We start from the raw sequence: 17,732 nt of genomic DNA, 5'->3' as shown, positions 1-17,732 counted from the left end.
ATACGTCATCTATATAACATATCCCGTAATCAGAAACACTCATATCATTTCAGTAAATATATTTTACATGTAATAGGTTTAATAAATTAAATGATAATTTAGAAGACTGCATGAAATTTCTTTTCATATGTATCGAGACTTATCATAAATGTACGTTTAAAAAATTGAAATAATCAAAAAAATGATCGTACATTTTATAAAGAAATGTTGCTAGGTATACTATACTGTCCTTTTCGGGAATGTGTGTCAACTGCTCGAACCGCAAAGTAATAATTATTGCCTTCAGAGAACTGAAACGAAATTTTGATATTGAAAATATTTATAGCATTTACAATTACTAAATAACGTTTGTTCCACTTACTTGCGTTAGTGTACACGCCATGGGCAGTGGTAAGGCTCGAACATCGCCAACTTTTTTCCACAACGATGTATTAGGAGGAATACCAGTAATTTCTTGGTATGCATATAGTTGGTAACTAGCAATATCTGCGTACTTATCGGACAGATTCATATTCCACGATAGCACTATACCTATATATTTATAATCAATTCTGTACTTTCATCCTTAACTTAAACTACATATATTATGTATTCACAATTTTCTAACTTACCATTCGCGACCTTAGATATTTTTAATGATGGTGCAGGTGGTGGAAGTTTCCAAAGAGGATTTGCAACGTAATTTCGCGTATCTGGGAGTGGTGCAGGATGCTAAAACAAATAAATAAATAAATATATAAATATAGATATATACATATATATAGACTGTGTGTATACATACATAAATCGAAAGTATTTAATACCTTAGGTAGCTGTAAATTTGTAGTAGCTGGTGTTGTTAAAACCCTCACCGTTCCATTTGCAACTGTTGATATCCCTATAACCAAAACGATTAGTTTAAATTCATGGTTTTTATCGCAGCATTTATTGTACTCGAACTTACGTACCAGTTTTGTAGGTTACAGTTGAAAACGATGCTCTGTTACATGAAGTTACTGGTCGCATCTGTAATTATAAATTTTTATTAAAATACTAATTTTCAAAATTAATTTTAATAATATATAAATTTGATGGTCATTTTACCGGGGTAGAATTTGGCGCTATTAATAATTGCCTCGTTGGCCCTACACTACTTTGCATTACATATGTTAATCGTGGAGCGTTCATATTATTCTGAAAAAAAGGAAGTTATACATATGTATATATATATATTAATTAAAAATATACGAATAATATTTATTTACATACCACTAAGGCAGTAGGTGTTGGTTGGCTAGCTGGTTGTACTACTCTTATACTAGGAGGTTGACTCGCTATAGCTACATTTCCAGGAATAGTTTGAATTACCCTTTGGAAGCAAGGTTGTGGATTTTGTGGTAAATTTATTTGCGATTCACTTATCGTAGATGTAGAAACTGGTGCATTGACGGCTAGAAATTTTCAATTTTTTTTAACATATGGTAACATTTATTTTATACAAAATTAAATATCTCGAGCAAGACTTAATACCTTTACTTTTTTCTTCTTCATCTGTAAGATCAATAAGATCGTTTGTTCGTGTTTGTGCTGCAATATTCGCTGCAACAGTACTTTGACGATTTGGAATTTGATTTGGAAGTTTTCCATTTAAAACTATAGTTTGTTGAGTCGGTTGTGATTGCATCTGTTGCTATACAATTATGCACAATTAAGTATTTGTTTATTAAATAAATACAAAAATAATAATCTTGATGTAGCACTTACATTTGATATCATTTGAACAGTAGACTGAATAGGTAATGTTAAATTATGTTGTATATCTACAGGCTTAGTAACAACTAAAGGTGCAGGCGCTAGTGCAGGCAAAATGTTTGGAGACTGAGTATGATTTTGCGAGACCACTGGTGGCTGTGCGTTTATTGGTTCTGTTCGCCGAGGAGATCTTATTTTAATACCTTTTCTTGGACTGGTTGCATTATTTGTTTCACTGTTAGGTATATTTGATGTATTGTTATTTGACATTTGTAAAGCTTTCATATTAGAATTCTGTTGCAATTGTCGCAAATTTTGAATTCCATGATCCTGTACGAAATAAGTAAGTTTTATAACATAGTTCTAACATAATTGTAACATAGTTATATATGCATACCGTTACGAAATTAACTTGCAATCCAACTGATCTATTGATTTTAATTGGTGGAACAGGCTTATCATTATTCGCGCGCCTATCGGCAGCATTACGACTTAACACCATTTCAAAATCTTTGATTTGTTTAGCTAATTGTTGACATTTTTGACGCGTCGCTTCTTGATTCCTTTCCGATATACGTGCTTGTTCTCTCAGTTTACCAATCTCTCCACGCATCGTAATTGTTTCAACTATTTTTTGTATTAAAAGTTCCTCTAATTCCTTAAAGAAATGAGGAATGTTAGAATATTTGAAACTAGTATTAAACAGTTATCTAATATATTTATATCTTCAACATACTTCCTGCTTCAGTTTAGGTAGTTTTTCCTTCAAATCTCTTTGAAAGAATTTATGAACGTAATTAAGATTCTTAATATTTTGAGAATTATTTTCTTTTGATATTAATTCTTCGGGCTGCTCTTGAGAATTTATTTTAATTTTCTTAACATTACCATTCATAATTGTACTGTCAACATCGGCGTAGTTACGTTTCAATGAAGGAGGAGATAATGGACGTACATCTTGATTCATTTTATTGTGATTTACAGCTACAAACTTTTCTGAATCGTCACTGGATTCTACATCACTGTCATGATTAAGAAATTTCTTTCTTATTATTTCTTCAGCATTTTTTGCTGTTTGTCTCTTTTGTCTTCCAATTTCCTTAGCTGTAACAATGAATTGACTAAAAACTGAACAATCTACAGAAACAAAATTATGAAACTATGAATTTGTTTATATTTACCCTGTTTGTCTTCTTCGGTAGCGTCTTCAGCAGCACCAGCTATCGTTTTTTTTGTTCGTTTCCTTTTTCTTTGTGCAGCTGCTGTAGCTTCATCAGTTGTTTTGTCATTATCACTATTACCTTTTCCATCTGTAGCAAAACCTAATGATTCATTTTGTGATTTTACATTAAATAAATTATCTCTGTCCAATACAGATTCGATAATGTCGCTTAATTTTATTGTACTATTTGTGGAATTTGTCTGTGGAGCTTCTTTTTCTTTACATTGTGCATTCTCTTCAGCAGTATTCACAGTTTGCTCCTGAAGATCAATTTCCGAATTAGTTAACTGATCTTCAGATGTAACTTCTTTATTTAAATTTGTACTATTATTATTTTTTAATTGGTCATTATCACATACTCCATTTTTAACAACTGATTCAACTGATACATCTTCCACGACTTTAATTTCATTATCATTTTTATCATTAGTTAAATCATTTACTATAATAGAATTCGTGTTAATAACATTTTTATCGTCTTCGTTTGATTTCTCATTTTGTACAAAAACATCTTCATCCTGTTTTTTACATATTTCTTCTATTTCATCATTTGTTACTTTTCCGTTTATTATTTTTTCGTTATTTACTATCAATTTTTCTTCTAAGTTATTTAAAACATCTTTATCACGTTTTTCAGATAATTCTACTTGCTTATCTACTGATTCACTGGTATTAAGTTCAGACTTATCTGATGCACAGACATTATCAACATGTTGAATTTCTTCTTTATCTATATCAATTGTAGTTGCAGTTGCATTACTTGTATTTATTTTCTCTGTATGTTCATTACTATTATGAGAGCTTAGCAAGGTTTCCTTGCAAGTATCATTGGATGTACTATTCTCAGTCATTGAAACATTGGTACATTTATCATCATTGGGTAATGAACTTCCTTCTTTAAGTTTTATTTCCTGTTTTGATTCTAATGAATCATTGATGGAAGTAGTATCCTCCTGATTTCCTTCGCGAACACTAGTATCATTGCTAATACAGTCTACCTTTTTATCAAGTAATTCATGTGATTTATCATCATTCTTGTCATTTATAATTAAACACTCATTATCTGATACATTATCTTTTTCATTTATATCACTAGCATTAGCACTTACAACTATGACATCATTATCAATTTCAGTTTTTGAAATATTTGTATTCGAAGAAGATGCATTATTTGGATAAGATTCAGGTGAACCATTAAAATTTCTTGAGATAATACTTGGTTTGAAACCTCTCTTTTGCTGCCTATTATTATATGGTAACATGTTATATGAATTGAATTTTCCACAATTCCTTGCCTGTTCAAAAGGAAGAAAATTATTATGAAATCTACTATTATAATCATATGCCTGAAGCCTGTAATGTCCTCTAGGTGTCAAATAGCGATATCTGTTGAAAGAAGGATGGTTGACACCACGAAATGAACGCATATTAGGAGAATTTGTAAATCTCCATTGAGGCTCATAATTTGGCCTACGAGGCATATTGATTATTGGTGATCTTGCTATTTCAATGTCATTTGTTTTAATATCCTTTGAAGGATCAGTTACCATTTTTTCATCCAAGGAAACATCACATGAATAATCCTCTTTTTTACTTATTTCATTCACAATCATATTATTTTTCACTACATTTTTTTCTAAAACAGGAGGGTTCACATCTTCGCTTTTTGCTATGTCTATAATTCAAACAAGATAAATGATTTATTTTTTGGGTGACACAAAAATCTTGGTTTATATGAAAATTAGCTTCTCATCACAATATTTTATTTCATAATGCTTATATATAAACTTACCAATATTACAATCTTGTAATTTATTTTGTTGATTATCTAGAACATCTGCTAAAACATTTTCTGATTCAATTTCATCATCATCAGATAATCTCAGACGTATACTATCATCGGAAAGTGCATCCTCTTCATCTCCATCATCACCAGCACCATATAAAAGCTCCTCTTCTTTTTCTTTTGATAATTCATTAATATGTGTGTTGATACAAGACAAGGAACTTATGGAATCAGGAGTATGTACAGTATCATTTCTTAAAGTTTCCATTATCAGAAGAATGAAATACTTAAGATAATGTCACAAGTTACTCATTTACTGTTTTTTTAAACCTGTAAATAATGATTATATTTGAAATCTATTTCTTTTTTTAAACTATAATATATCAACTTCCTACATCTATAAAATTTGTCTATAACATAATAAATATATAAAGAGCAAATACCTTTATATATTCATATTTATTTAATTATGTAGTTAGAGTAATTAAAACACATTGTATATATGTATAATTATTTAATATGTAATATTACATTAAAACGAATATAAACAAAAACACTATAAAAACTATCAGTTTTATTGAATGTTTCAAAATATTGTTTACTTTTATTGTAACAAATTTTTATTATTATAATTTTACAAACATAACTTAACATTAAACATTATTACATAAAATCTTTTCACTGATAAAATAAAATAAATGTATTTGTTTAAGTAAAATACCAAATAAAGTTTAAAACACTGTAATATATGTAATGTTGGATAAGTTTTATTTGAATTTTCATTTTCGATAAAACTATCACAACACGGTTGAGAAATCGATCATAACTTTCCAAAATCAAGAGTATAAAATTAAAAATCCCATAATTCCTTTAGATTAATATTTTCCACTTGATATATTACAGTTAATTATACTATTGTTATCATACAGCACATACATAAAATGAAGATTAATACTGAATATGTCTTTCATTTCAATATATTACAATAAATGATTATAATTTCTTTTTAATAAATATGGGAGGTAGGAGGATATGGGCCCTTTGATGACGCGCTAACATAAGTCGTCCCTGGCCCATAAGTACTCAACTAACAAAAATGGCGGATCGAAATTGTATTTCCAACACCCGTTATATTTCAAATAACCAATATATATTGTATTATCCCAAAAATTTGTTATTATTTAAAACAATTGAAAGAACCAACATCAATTTTTATATTAATAATAATTAAAAAATTGTTTTATCCAATAAAGTAGTAAACAATTCGTACTTCAACGTCACCGTCAGCATTTTAAAACCGATCAAAATAAAGAATGTTACTTGTGTAAAGAGAATGAACAAATATACACAGCACGAATAGTTCTAATTGATAACCATGCTAAAATATTTTAGCAGTAGTAGATGTTATTTAAATTACGAAAAATTTATGTTCAGAAAGGCGGGCTTCTCGACCAGCTTGTCTATTGAGCGAAGACTGCTGAACATAGGCCCCGACATGTGTCCTAACGAAATTCAACGATTATACACGAAGTCGTCCAATATGGCGTCAGAATTTGACTCCGAACAAAGCCAATTCTTGACAATATGATAGATACAAAAATCAATAAATAAAATCTCTACATTAAAAATATCCATATAGAATGTAAAATTTTATTTTAAAGTTTTACTCTTAACTTTTAAGTTACAAAAATAATTAACACTTAAAAAATGTTAATACTTAATTATCCCCCACTCCGTCCTTGTATTTCTACTACTTAAGACTACTTCACATTTTCATTATTACTTTTGTATTATTAATTTAATTTTTAAAAGAAAGAAACGAAAACAAATTTATAATGTTAATACAAATCAATAAATTTGCATTGATATGCTAATGTACTTATATGATAACATATGTATATATATATTAAAATTAAAAAAAATAATTTAACATTTGATTTTTAATTTTTAATTTTATATCAACTATACATCAGATTTGTCAAAATTTTGTTGAAATTTACACAACTTTTAAATATTGCTGTATTAGATCATTGATACATAACCCCACTCCTTGGACTTTTCTGCCCAGCGACGAGGTCAACATGCGTCATACTGGTAATACAACGTTGAATTCATCGAGTGGGAGAACCGTAATACTTTCACAACTCACCAGACGATTGATTTTATGGATCTATGTAGAATTTAAGAAACTGGTTGTTCTAATAGTCATATGTCTATGATTTTTGTTTTTATGCACTAATTGAGTCATAAATTAATGACAATAAAAATGTTTTTGTTAAAGGCCAAGTTACCGAAATTCAATTAAAAAAAACTATATTTTTCAAAATAATTTTTTATACAATAATACATGGTTGTTTAATATCGTATGACAAAATTTGACTTCTTGATTTGTTTATTTGTAATTGTATTATTTTTGTTTCAAAATTTTTGTTATTCATTAAATAAAACCGTTTATCAAAAAATTAAATTATTTTTTCAGTTCATATTAATATGTTATTCAAATCAATTATATGCATATATTTTTTGAAAAGTATAGTAACTACGTAATAGTGATTAATTCCTAAGTTATTATTAGTACAATACTAAAAAAAACTCGTTATACAATTGTATAATGTAATTCTCAAGCTTTTTAATATTACTGTTCCAGTGTACATAACACTCTAACAATATTTCGTGTAAAAGAAATATTATAATTATATAATGTAATGACAAAATAAACAATATTATTTACGAATAATAGATAAGAAAATATCGTACCATTTCATAACAGAATGATTTTTTCGAAATAAAAATCAAAAATCACAAATCCTTTGAAAGGTTAATTGTTTTGATAAACTCATAAGTATCAATACTAAGTTATATTTCAGTACAAAGATAGAAATTGTTAGCTTTCATTTTGTACATCGGAACAACAAAATGGCGTGCCTACGCTATATAAAATGGCAGCTAGTCGTATTGTATATAGTATGACATCTACAATGTCTTTATGTTTGGGACCTGAGGCCCATATTCTTACACATGAAGTAAATGATATGAAATTATAATTTAAATATTATTACTGTTTTATAAAAAATCAAAACAGGATGTGTGCAAATTTGATAAGAATACTTTCAGTTTCCCAAAACTAATAAAGTGTCAAATTGTCAATGTGATTCTTGATAGAACTCATTATTATTGTTTTTTGACATCATTCTATCTCTCGATTTTGGACAAATATATTTAATACTTCCAATCATACAATAATTTAGAACAAAAAATGAAATTAACCCACTCTCAAATTTTGACATGTAAGTGTGCATACCAATGATGAACTTACGTTGTGTTACAATGTTGTTGTCTTCAATCAATGATGTATATGCTTTTTGTGTTACAAAAATACGTTATATTTACAATAAATGCCCGAAACGAAGATACACTGTGATACTCGTTCATCGAGTAGCCGCAACACCGCAACCTAAACAAGCGACAAGCAATGTTGCCACATTTATTCGTAACCGTTAGTATATGCACTGCATTCAAACTCAGAGTTTGGATTACATCTAGTATATTTTCGAGTGGTTTATACTTGAAATGTGTATTAAATTGGTAATTTATAAGATATAAGTTTGATTGGGAAAATGTCTCTAAAAAAACTATTGACCTACACAAATAGTGTAATTTACATCTGAAGTTTTTCTGACGCATGCGCTCTGGTGTAAAATACTTCGGGAACGTAGGTATAATGGATCTAAAGTATCCAAAATACTTTTGTATAAAAATCAAAATACTACAGGAATACACTTAGATATCTAAAACTGATGACGCGATACTCGTGATATGTGCTCTAAATATTAAGGATTTATTCTGTTCAGAATTATTTATATACTTTCTTTGCATATCATCATAACCATATCATATCTCTTAAAAACTGTTATTAAGGATCTGAAACCTATCGCTTCCCAACAAACTGCAGGTTAGGATAAACATTTCGTTATATAACGTTTCAGAAAAGATTAGAATAAGATAGAATCCAATATACTATCACTACTGAACTTGAGGTTAAGATTCACAATTTTGTGGAACTGTATTTAATTGCAAAATAATATATCAGTGTTTAATCATTTTCATTACATTTATTAGATTAAAACTTATGTACATTACGGATGTACTATCGTAAAATTATATTAACAATATTAAGTTCACATATACAAAATTAATCAAATAAAATTAAATCAGGAATATATATCAATACTATTTCTTTCATCTGGATACAATACTTTTCATAGAAAATACTAGCAGTAAACTGTACACTAATAATACATATAGCAATCATTTATTTGGTGAACTTTCTATTAACTTAATTGTGAAAGTTGTACATATACTTTTTTATAGTTACATCAATGTATATGAAAGTGGAATGTAATGTATACATTAAACACGTTTAATTCGTTATAATATATTTATTTCTGTTGTTACATATTGTAGAGCAGGAAATCATAAATAAAAAAGTAATAACAGGATCCAAGATTTTCTAGATCTATATACATGTTGAAAATTTGATCAAAATCGGTTAATGCTTAACCGATTAAGGGAATTACAATGTTTTACGACTTTCAGTCTATAACTGTAATCATAGCAGCTACTAGGATTTGTAGGGCCCAGACAGTAATAGCAGTTAACCCTTATCAAAAACTGATTCAACAATTCAATCTCAAATAATATTACCTGCCATCACAGTTTTTGCTCGGTTAATTAACTCATGATGACCGAAAGTCGTAAATCTAACCCTTATGACATAAACCGTTGATCCTGATGACGCGTATATGCCTATCCCCAGACTGCATGTTTTTAGAAGCATACTAGATTCACGTAAGATGCCTACAGTGAACCATAAACAGTCGTTCTGAGCTCCGATGTGTTTATTTAATTATACTTGCCCGGGTGTTGGGCCCGGGGCAACACTTAAGAAGTCGGAATACATCTACTGAAATAGTAGTTTAAGAATAATAAGGAACTTGAAACTTTGGTCAAGTCCGTACAACTTCGCAAAGTGTCAGCATTAGGGTAGGTAAAAATTTACACATAAGGGAACTTGCTGAAGGAAAAAACTTTCGATTGATAGTGTCAGAATGTTATCGATAATTCAATATACCGATTACGGCATTAAATAACAATAAAACAAATGAATGATGGAAGTGCAATAAATGGATTTGAATGATAAAACCTAACCTAATCTCTAACGTACCTTAACCTAACCTATTACGTTTAAATAATAAAGTCATTTATCAGGTTAGGTTAAGTTTGAAATTTAAACAAGAATAAATAGATATAATTAATAAAATTACACATTGCATTTTATGTCAGTCACTACTAATAGTCGTAATCGATATATTGTTAAATGCTTATAAGATATCGATAGTTTATCGATAATCGATGGTAACACTTTTAATTTAACCGACACATACATCATAATAGTATGTAGAAATCTATAGACATTATACTTGTATGATTACAAAGAATGTGAAGGAAAGTTCGGTATTGTTTCTTGTGTTCTACACTAAATCATTACACGCACCATAAACATTAGTGCTTGTGAGTTGTTCAGTGGACACCACGGGCACTAACCATCACTGTTGTATATGTGTTTTGAAACGAACCCTCAAAATGGAATACAAAACATAGCACTAAGAATTTCAATCTCACTGGACGTCGCTTAACAAAGGACTTCATTATAGTTCTAATTTTAAGAAAAGTAAATAACATACGCATATACTACTACTTTTACGCAAATCAATTGTATTTTTTCGCACGAAATTAGCTTTCTTGTATAAAAACTAAAAATAATATATTTATTGTGCAGTATAAAACTTTATATGTATAATACACAGAGTATGATGCATACATAGAATGTATGAAGTATATTGATTAAATATGTTATTTATAAACCGGTATTATATTAGAAATTTTCTGTATTATTTAAGATACAATTTTACATAAATTGTCATATACTTAGAATAATTAGATTCACAACTATGACGATTATTGTTGCAAAGTAATGTTAAAAATAGTTAATATTATCAGTCAATGTAGAAGATAGATTAATATACAGTACTACTGTTAAATATTTTTTACACGTTTTATATAAATTTCTAATAGAGCTCTTAATTGTAACAATAATGAAAAAATACTAGGCAGTTTTCAAATTGAAAAATATAATCGATAGATTTAACAAATTAAAAATACGATCGGTAATCATACACACCCATTATGAGTCATAAAATATACACTTTATTGTATGAGAAAGCATGCATACTTTACGCATTTGACAAGCTCAAAATGGTTTTTATCGCTAATGTGATATCCCTCTATCGTCTTCTTGTCACTTTATGATCATATATGCGGCAAATAGAAATATATGAATAACGAAAACAAATAATGATGCGAAAAATACTAAATAAAGGAACACTGTTTATACGCGATCTCGATATAAGTGTCAAAAGGCGTAGAAAGCAGCGTAGAACCAACATGCGCAGTATAAATGAAAATTCGTCTTGAAAATGTAATCTTTCACGAAGTGTAGTCAATTTTTATGTATTTTATTGTACGTTAAACGACGAATTATATTGAATTCGTGCAACGTGGCTAACTTCAGTAAACTTCGCACCAGTTGATGCTGCCCCACCTACCTTGCGTTTTCTACTCCACCGACGATATACACGGTGGACAAAAGTATATGAACAGGCAAATGAAGTAATGATATAGTGATGACTTGCTGTCTACATTTGAGTATCATCAAATTCTCAAATTCCTAAATTCCTAAATTCCTAAATTCCTACATTTCTAAATCCTAAATCTGTATATATGGCAATAGTAATGCCTAATGTATAGAGCATACAAAATAAAAAATTACGGGGTATATGCATTTGGCATCATACGCATGCGCATTGTTCTTGATTACGAAGGAAATTTGAACCAGTCAGAGACAACATGCACAGTATAAACGAAAAATCATTTGATGATAGGTATGATTTCTCGTTGAACAAATAATATATACTTCATTTATCGAAAGAATAATTTAACTACATGACATACGCTTTGCGCAACAGGAAAATTCATGATCGTAAAAGTGATACCTCTTTAGAAATTGTTTCTGACTTAATGTTCATATATATGGTGGAGAAAAACAAACATGGAAAACCGGTAATAGTATGATAAGTGTACAAGGTGAAAAAAAATTTGTACTCAAGTTTTACAATACAATCATAAAATGTATAAATATCGTAAAAACCGTCTTTTGCTTAATAAACAAAGTACTGTGATGAACAAGAATTAGATGTCATTAAACTTTTTGTCCATTAGGTATATACTGTCGTTGACATGATCTTAATCAAGAGCGCATGTGTATTACCATAGATTATAAAGTAAGTAGAATTGAACAGAGGAGATGCGCAGAAAGAAGGGAATCTGGTTGCCTAGTTCATGCAATTTCTCGTGGAACAGAGTATACAAGAATGGTGGAAGAAAGTATAATTGTAAAGATGTACGGAGAAGAAGATATTTGTTTGTTATTTCGGAAGAGTTGAATAATTAACGAAATCCTAATAAACACGCGCCGAATTGTACAATTTTCTTTAAAATATATCTCGATTTGATTGAAATCATAACGTGTCCGCATGCGTATTAATTACTTCTTTTTGCAAACTCGATCGAAATACATTATCCGACGGGAGAGCACTCTTTGGGCTCCAGAGGAAAGAAAAGTTGTTGTAATGGCTGCCGTGTCATGAAATGAAGGTACCGAGCCAGTTTTGTGGTTCCACGATGGAGGACAACTCCAGTTCTGCATCTCAAAATCATAATGGACAGTTATCTAGTGGTTCAAATGTTTCATTGACTAATAAACATCAGGGCAATGACAACGGTAGTAATGGCGATGCTAAGGACGAAAGACCACAATACTCTATGCCTGGCGTTCTACATTTTATTCAGCATGAATGGGCTCGCTTTGAACTTGAAAGATCGCAGTGGGAACTCGATAGAGCAGAATTTCAGGTATAAATTTGATTTGTTCAAAAAATCTCCAATATTTAGCAATGTATCTTTCTTTAAGGTACCTTCTTCCTATTGTCACTTCATCTGTCATGTGACAAGAACATCATTAAGACATTTAAAGATGTAGAAAATATTACAGTGTAATTTGTAAATATGTTTAATTTGTAAAATTATCATAACTTAATCTAATGTGTGTTTTGTCAGAATATTCTCAGTACTATGATCTTGTATTTTAAACTTTAGAAAATGTCAATGTATTATTGTGCAAAAACTATTATATTTTGATTAAATTAATAGACAAAGATTATATAGCCAATATTTGTAATTATTATGCGCTTCATATTTAAGTTATTGAAGAGTGAAAATTATTTTAATTGTTTACATATTCAGTAGCAACATAAAATGTTACATAGAAGCTTATGATGTGTACTTCGATTAATATTGTATTCAGTAATAGGAACTTTAAAAGCATATATTTAAATTACATTGCAGAAAAACAATTTCTTTTACAATAATTTATTAAAGGAGTAAATTTAACTTTTTTTTATATAGGCTAGGATAGCTTTTTTACAAGGGGAAAGGAAAGGTCAAGAAAAATTAAAAAATGACTTAGTAAGAAGAATAAAAATGTTAGAATATGCACTTAAACAAGAACGGTAAGATTTTTGTGACTGTATTTACAGAAATAATAACTACTTTTGTTGAGTATAGGTATATTATTATTGTTATTCTTATAGAGCAAGGTATCATAAATTAAAATATGGCACTGATTTGGTAATACCAGGAGATGTAAAACCTCCTATTTATGAGGAAGGTAGTAGTACTTGTGCTAATTCTGATGTTGGAGGTGGTGGAGATGGTGAAGCTCCATTTACATCTGTTAGCAACATCAGTTGGAGACAAGGGCGTCAAATTTTAAGACAGTATGTAAAATATAAATTATATAAATTTTCATATCATTGTGGAAATGTATATAATATAATCAATATGACTGATAGATGCTATGTTAATTGTTTTTAAGACAATTTACAAATTTTGTCTTAGATATTTACAAGAAATTGGTTATACCGATACAATAATAGATGTACGATCAAACAGAGTTAGATCATTACTTGGTTTGAACAATAATACAGATTCAGAAGATTTGAATACTCCTGCATTAAATGGCAATGAACCATCAAATAAGCAAACAAATGAAAATAGTGTTCGTAGAATTCCAGGAAAAAAGGTAGAGGTAAATAAGCTTATTTGAGTTCATTTGTTTTATTTTTTTTATTTTTTGTATGTTGGTTTTATTCTTATAAATTTATTGTTTTATTTTTACACATTCATTACATAAATATAGTAGAACTAAGCAATATTAATTTAGTTAATATATGGCAACAGTGACATATTCTTTATACTGCAATGTTTTTACTGGCAGCAACCATCTTCTATAGCTGAAGCAATAATATTAGATACAGAAGCAGCTGTAATGGCAAATTTTGAATTTTTGGCTCATACGGATATGGATATGGAAGAAGAAGAGGGAGATGTAGAAGATGACACTTTTGATACAAATATGGACCCTAAACCAAATAAAGTAACAAACATTTTTTTCTTGTATAATAAATTCAGTTGCTTAATTCTTCCTGGTAAATAATACACCTTTCTTTTTTAATTTTTATTTTTAGCCATCTATTCTTTTAACAGAAGATGTGGATGCAGAAGCTGAAGAAGTATTAAATGAATTAAATCTTCTCACAGAAATAGAAGAATCACCACCAGGTTCCATTCATTTGGAGATAGATTCATCTGAATGGAGTTAGTATTAAGCATATCTATAATTACATCAACATATTTTAATCTTGTACATATTTTGATAGTACTTCCAACAATTAATGAATTTGCAGATGCAATTCATAGAGGTTTACAATCAGATCCAAAGCGTCCAAATAAAGAAGGTGATTCTGCATTGGAATTGGGTGAACTAGAGCAGTTGTGTGTTAACAATGAGGCAGAAACATCATATGATGTGAGTTTTGTTATTGAATATTGCTACTTATATATCTAGACATCTGTAAAAAATTAAGGTTGTACAGATCCTCAAGTTTGTAGCCAATTTACCTGATCCGTTAAATCATCATATATGAATGATTTGGTCGGAAAATCCTAAAATCATCTAGATATAAAATAACTTTTACACTTCTGAAATTTGACTCTAGATAATATTAAAGTTTATACAATAAATATTTTAAATATCTGTGTTTTTTGCATAGATGGTAGCTACTGCTAAGGAAACCTTAAGAAAAACGTGGGTTGCAAAATATACATTGCGTTCCCATTTTGATGCTGTTCGAGCTCTTGTCTTCCATCCCACTGAACCTGTTTTAATAACTGCAAGTGATGATCATACGCTAAAGTTATGGAATCTTCAGAAGACTTTACCAGCAAAAAAGTAGGTTATTTAAGTTCAGAAATTTATAGCCTATTAAATCATTTTGTATCAGAATTTATTTATATTATTTTTATGATTTCAGATCAGCTTCATTAGATGTAGAACCATTATATACATTCAGATCTCATAGAAGTCCTGTATTGTGTTTAACTATGTATGGAAGCAGTCACTGCTATAGTGGTGATTTAGATGGTAAGATTTGCTGTTGGGCACTTCCATCAGCTAACGTAGATCCGTATGAAACTTATGAACCAAGTGTCCTTCAGAAAGGATTAAAAGGACACACAAATGCAGTTTGGGATTTAAGTATGTGTGAATCCCGATTGCAATTATTATCACTTAGTGCTGATGGTACTGTAAAATTGTGGAGCCCAGAAAGTCAATCACCACTACTTCATACATATGTTTCTGAACAAGGTGCGTGCGTTATACTTAAATTTTGCTTATATATACACGTATTATATTTTATTGACGGACAATGTTTATTTTATAGAATTAACTATTAACAAAATGTTCTTGTGTTTTTACAGATGGCATACCGACGTCGGTAGATTTTATTAGAGACGAGTCGCATAAACTAGTTGTAGCTTACGAAGGAGCTTGTGTGGTATTTGATACAGAAACGGGTGAAAGCGTAGCTCGTCTTGAGGCTAATGAAACGAAGGGAGTAAATCGTGTCGTGGCGCATCCTACATTACCACTTGTTGTCGCAGCACATGAAGATCGACACATTCGATTTTATGACCATCGATCAGCTACACTTGCCCATGCCATGGTTGCTCATTTGGACGCCGTTACTAGTCTTGCAGTAGATCCTCACGGTTTATATTTACTTTCAGGAAGTAAGTAATAATAAAACATTTTAAAGAAAGATAAAAAATAAGTATATATATACTATAAATCATACGACTACCAATGTTTTATTTTCAGGTCATGATTGCAGTATAAGATTATGGAATATGGATAATAAGACTTGTATTCAAGAAATAACAGCACATCGTAAGAAGTTTGACGAAAGTATTTTAGATGTAGCATTTCATCCTTCGCGACCTTTTATAGCAAGTGCGGGAGCTGATGCTCTTGCTAAAGTGTATGTGTGAGATGTAAATTAAGATACGCATTTCTACTATCAACATACATCAGACGGAACAGATTTTGTACTCATTCTTTCTAGATAGTTTTACTTGTACGTGTCACACTTCCAATTTCGTTGTAATTTATATTGCTCTAACATTTGGAATACCATTGTAGAAAAAAAATCAAATCAGACGTATAAATTACCTCTTATACAAACGAAATTTGCACATAACCCTTGTCCGCGTCAATTTCTTAAGACAGTGATTTTAAATATAAATACTGCTTATTGATGAGATCTTCATTAAGTAAGTACATTAATTGGGATAGCGGAAGGGGTTTGTCTTGTAGCATATTAGTTGATATAGTTCTGATTATTAGATAAAGAAATACCCCTTATCCAAAATCCAGGAAGCACACTGCCGCAGTAGCATAATATTTATCCCTATGTTAACTATTTATTACCAATATTACAGTTACTGTTGCACAGCTACTGGAAATTAGTACATACTACTCAAGGATAAAGTTGTCCTATATCAATTAGTCTCCCATTATATGATTTTTGTGCTACCTTATGTATTTGTCGAGGTTAGCATATAGTAACAAGAAAAGCAACAACAATAATAATAATAATCGTAAGTTAATTATAATGTAAGAGACATAATATTAATAACAGTAAATTATAACTGTGTGTTTCTCTGTAATATATTGTATTTAAAAATAGATGAACTGTGTAACGTACTATAATGAATATGTTTTTATTAAAATTCAATTCCATTTCTATTATTTTTCCTTCATCAAATTTATATATGTATATATCTCTAAAATATATGTGTATATGTGTGTACAGTACTAATCTCGCTATGGTACCCATTTATGAGGCCCAGCGAGCGAGTTCTTCACATAGATTCCGCGTATGTAAAGTGGCGCTACCTGTCAGCGTGACGTATGTAGATCCGCGGAAATTGCCGCAGTTTCAAAGGTTTTGATATCACGTTTCTCTTAATTGACTAACATAATCACAAATACCTCGTTGAACGTAAACTTTTGAATTTAAAAATATTAAAATAATCAAATTTATATATGTTTAATATACAAATTTTTTAATCAAAAAATGTATAATTTATAATTTGTAAGTCACAGCACCGGCAGTAGGACTTTGTCAAGAGGTGCATGAAAGAACTTTCGTTTATGTGACCCATTCCTCCATTTTTCGATCTGCGACCCGCCCAGGACCATCTACCGAGCCTTTACTTATTATTATTACACCTTATTTTAATTTATTTTATAAAAATGAAACATGTGTATTTATGTATTCTGTCGAGACATTATATTTCTTAGTTTCTAGATTTCAATATCCCTAGTTATAGTTATAAAATAATGGTAAATCTAAAAAATTATTGTATTTCATAAGTAAACTTACAAATAAAATTAATAAAATAAGTAAATTC

The 17,732-nt window shown here is 29.6% G+C and overlaps 2 protein-coding genes across 9 annotated transcripts; one reads left to right on the top strand and one right to left on the bottom strand.

Annotated features, from left to right (window-relative positions):
* Positions 1-44: 44 nt before the first annotated feature.
* wde (Fibronectin-III type domain-containing protein windei) lies at positions 45-8,224 on the bottom strand. Of its 5 annotated transcripts, XM_076542282.1 has the most exons (15): positions 8,056-8,222; positions 4,746-5,069; positions 4,501-4,628; positions 2,913-4,248; positions 2,468-2,835; positions 2,129-2,389; positions 1,744-2,061; positions 1,510-1,669; positions 1,249-1,430; positions 1,084-1,173; positions 948-1,005; positions 804-877; positions 612-711; positions 362-531; positions 45-290 (listed from the first exon to the last, which is right to left on the bottom strand). In XM_076542282.1, exons 2-15 carry the CDS (start codon positions 5,005-5,007, stop codon positions 195-197), a joined length of 3,603 nt encoding a protein of 1,200 aa, XP_076398397.1. In that variant the 5' UTR covers positions 5,008-5,069; positions 8,056-8,222; the 3' UTR covers positions 45-194. The 5 variants fall into 5 exon arrangements, with proteins under 5 accessions (XP_076398397.1, XP_012148847.2, XP_012148844.2 ...); XM_012293457.2 differs by having other exon boundaries at positions 1,510-1,663; positions 2,913-4,628; positions 8,056-8,224; XM_012293454.2 differs by having other exon boundaries at positions 2,913-4,628; positions 8,056-8,223.
* Positions 8,225-9,212: 988 nt separating this feature from the next.
* On the top strand, positions 9,213-17,053 carry Cka (Connector of kinase to AP-1). Of its 4 annotated transcripts, XM_076542283.1 has the most exons (12): positions 9,213-9,782; positions 12,078-12,770; positions 13,323-13,426; positions 13,508-13,693; positions 13,815-14,004; positions 14,194-14,352; positions 14,444-14,573; positions 14,636-14,784; positions 15,029-15,207; positions 15,290-15,624; positions 15,738-16,049; positions 16,138-17,053. In XM_076542283.1, exons 2-12 carry the CDS (start codon positions 12,507-12,509, stop codon positions 16,305-16,307), a joined length of 2,178 nt encoding a protein of 725 aa, XP_076398398.1. In that variant the 5' UTR covers positions 9,213-9,782; positions 12,078-12,506; the 3' UTR covers positions 16,308-17,053. The 4 variants fall into 4 exon arrangements, with proteins under 4 accessions (XP_076398398.1, XP_012148837.1, XP_076398399.1 ...); XM_012293447.2 differs by lacking the exon at positions 9,213-9,782 and having other exon boundaries at positions 13,815-13,998; positions 14,663-14,784; XM_076542284.1 differs by lacking the exon at positions 9,213-9,782 and having other exon boundaries at positions 13,815-13,998.
* Positions 17,054-17,732: the final 679 nt, after the last annotated feature.

This window comes from Megachile rotundata, chromosome 2, assembly GCF_050947335.1.
Source record: "Megachile rotundata isolate GNS110a chromosome 2, iyMegRotu1, whole genome shotgun sequence".
NCBI classification, from domain to species: Eukaryota; Metazoa; Arthropoda; class Insecta; order Hymenoptera; family Megachilidae; genus Megachile; species Megachile rotundata.
The sequence above is the reverse complement of the archived record's forward strand: the minus strand, read 5'-3'. Positions and strand labels throughout refer to the sequence as shown.

Bases quoted from the DNA above. Each gene is read 5' to 3' on its own strand.
- wde (XM_012293454.2), bottom strand. From the start codon at position 5,007: ATGGAAACTTTAAGAAATGATACTGTACATACTCCTGATTCCATAAGT. The intron at 2,390-2,467 runs GTATGTTGAAGA...CATTTCTTTAAG, and splicing joins TACCTAAACTGAAGCAGGAA to GAATTAGAGGAACTTTTAAT. The intron at 1,670-1,743 runs GTAAGTGCTACA...ATAATTGTATAG, and splicing joins CTGTTCAAATGATATCAAAT to CAACAGATGCAATCACAACC.
- Cka (XM_076542283.1), top strand. From the start codon at position 12,507: ATGAAGGTACCGAGCCAGTTTTGTGGTTCCACGATGGAGGACAACTCC. The intron at 13,427-13,507 runs GTAAGATTTTTG...TTATTCTTATAG, and splicing joins TATGCACTTAAACAAGAACG to AGCAAGGTATCATAAATTAA. The intron at 14,785-15,028 runs GTGAGTTTTGTT...TTTTTTGCATAG, and splicing joins AGGCAGAAACATCATATGAT to ATGGTAGCTACTGCTAAGGA.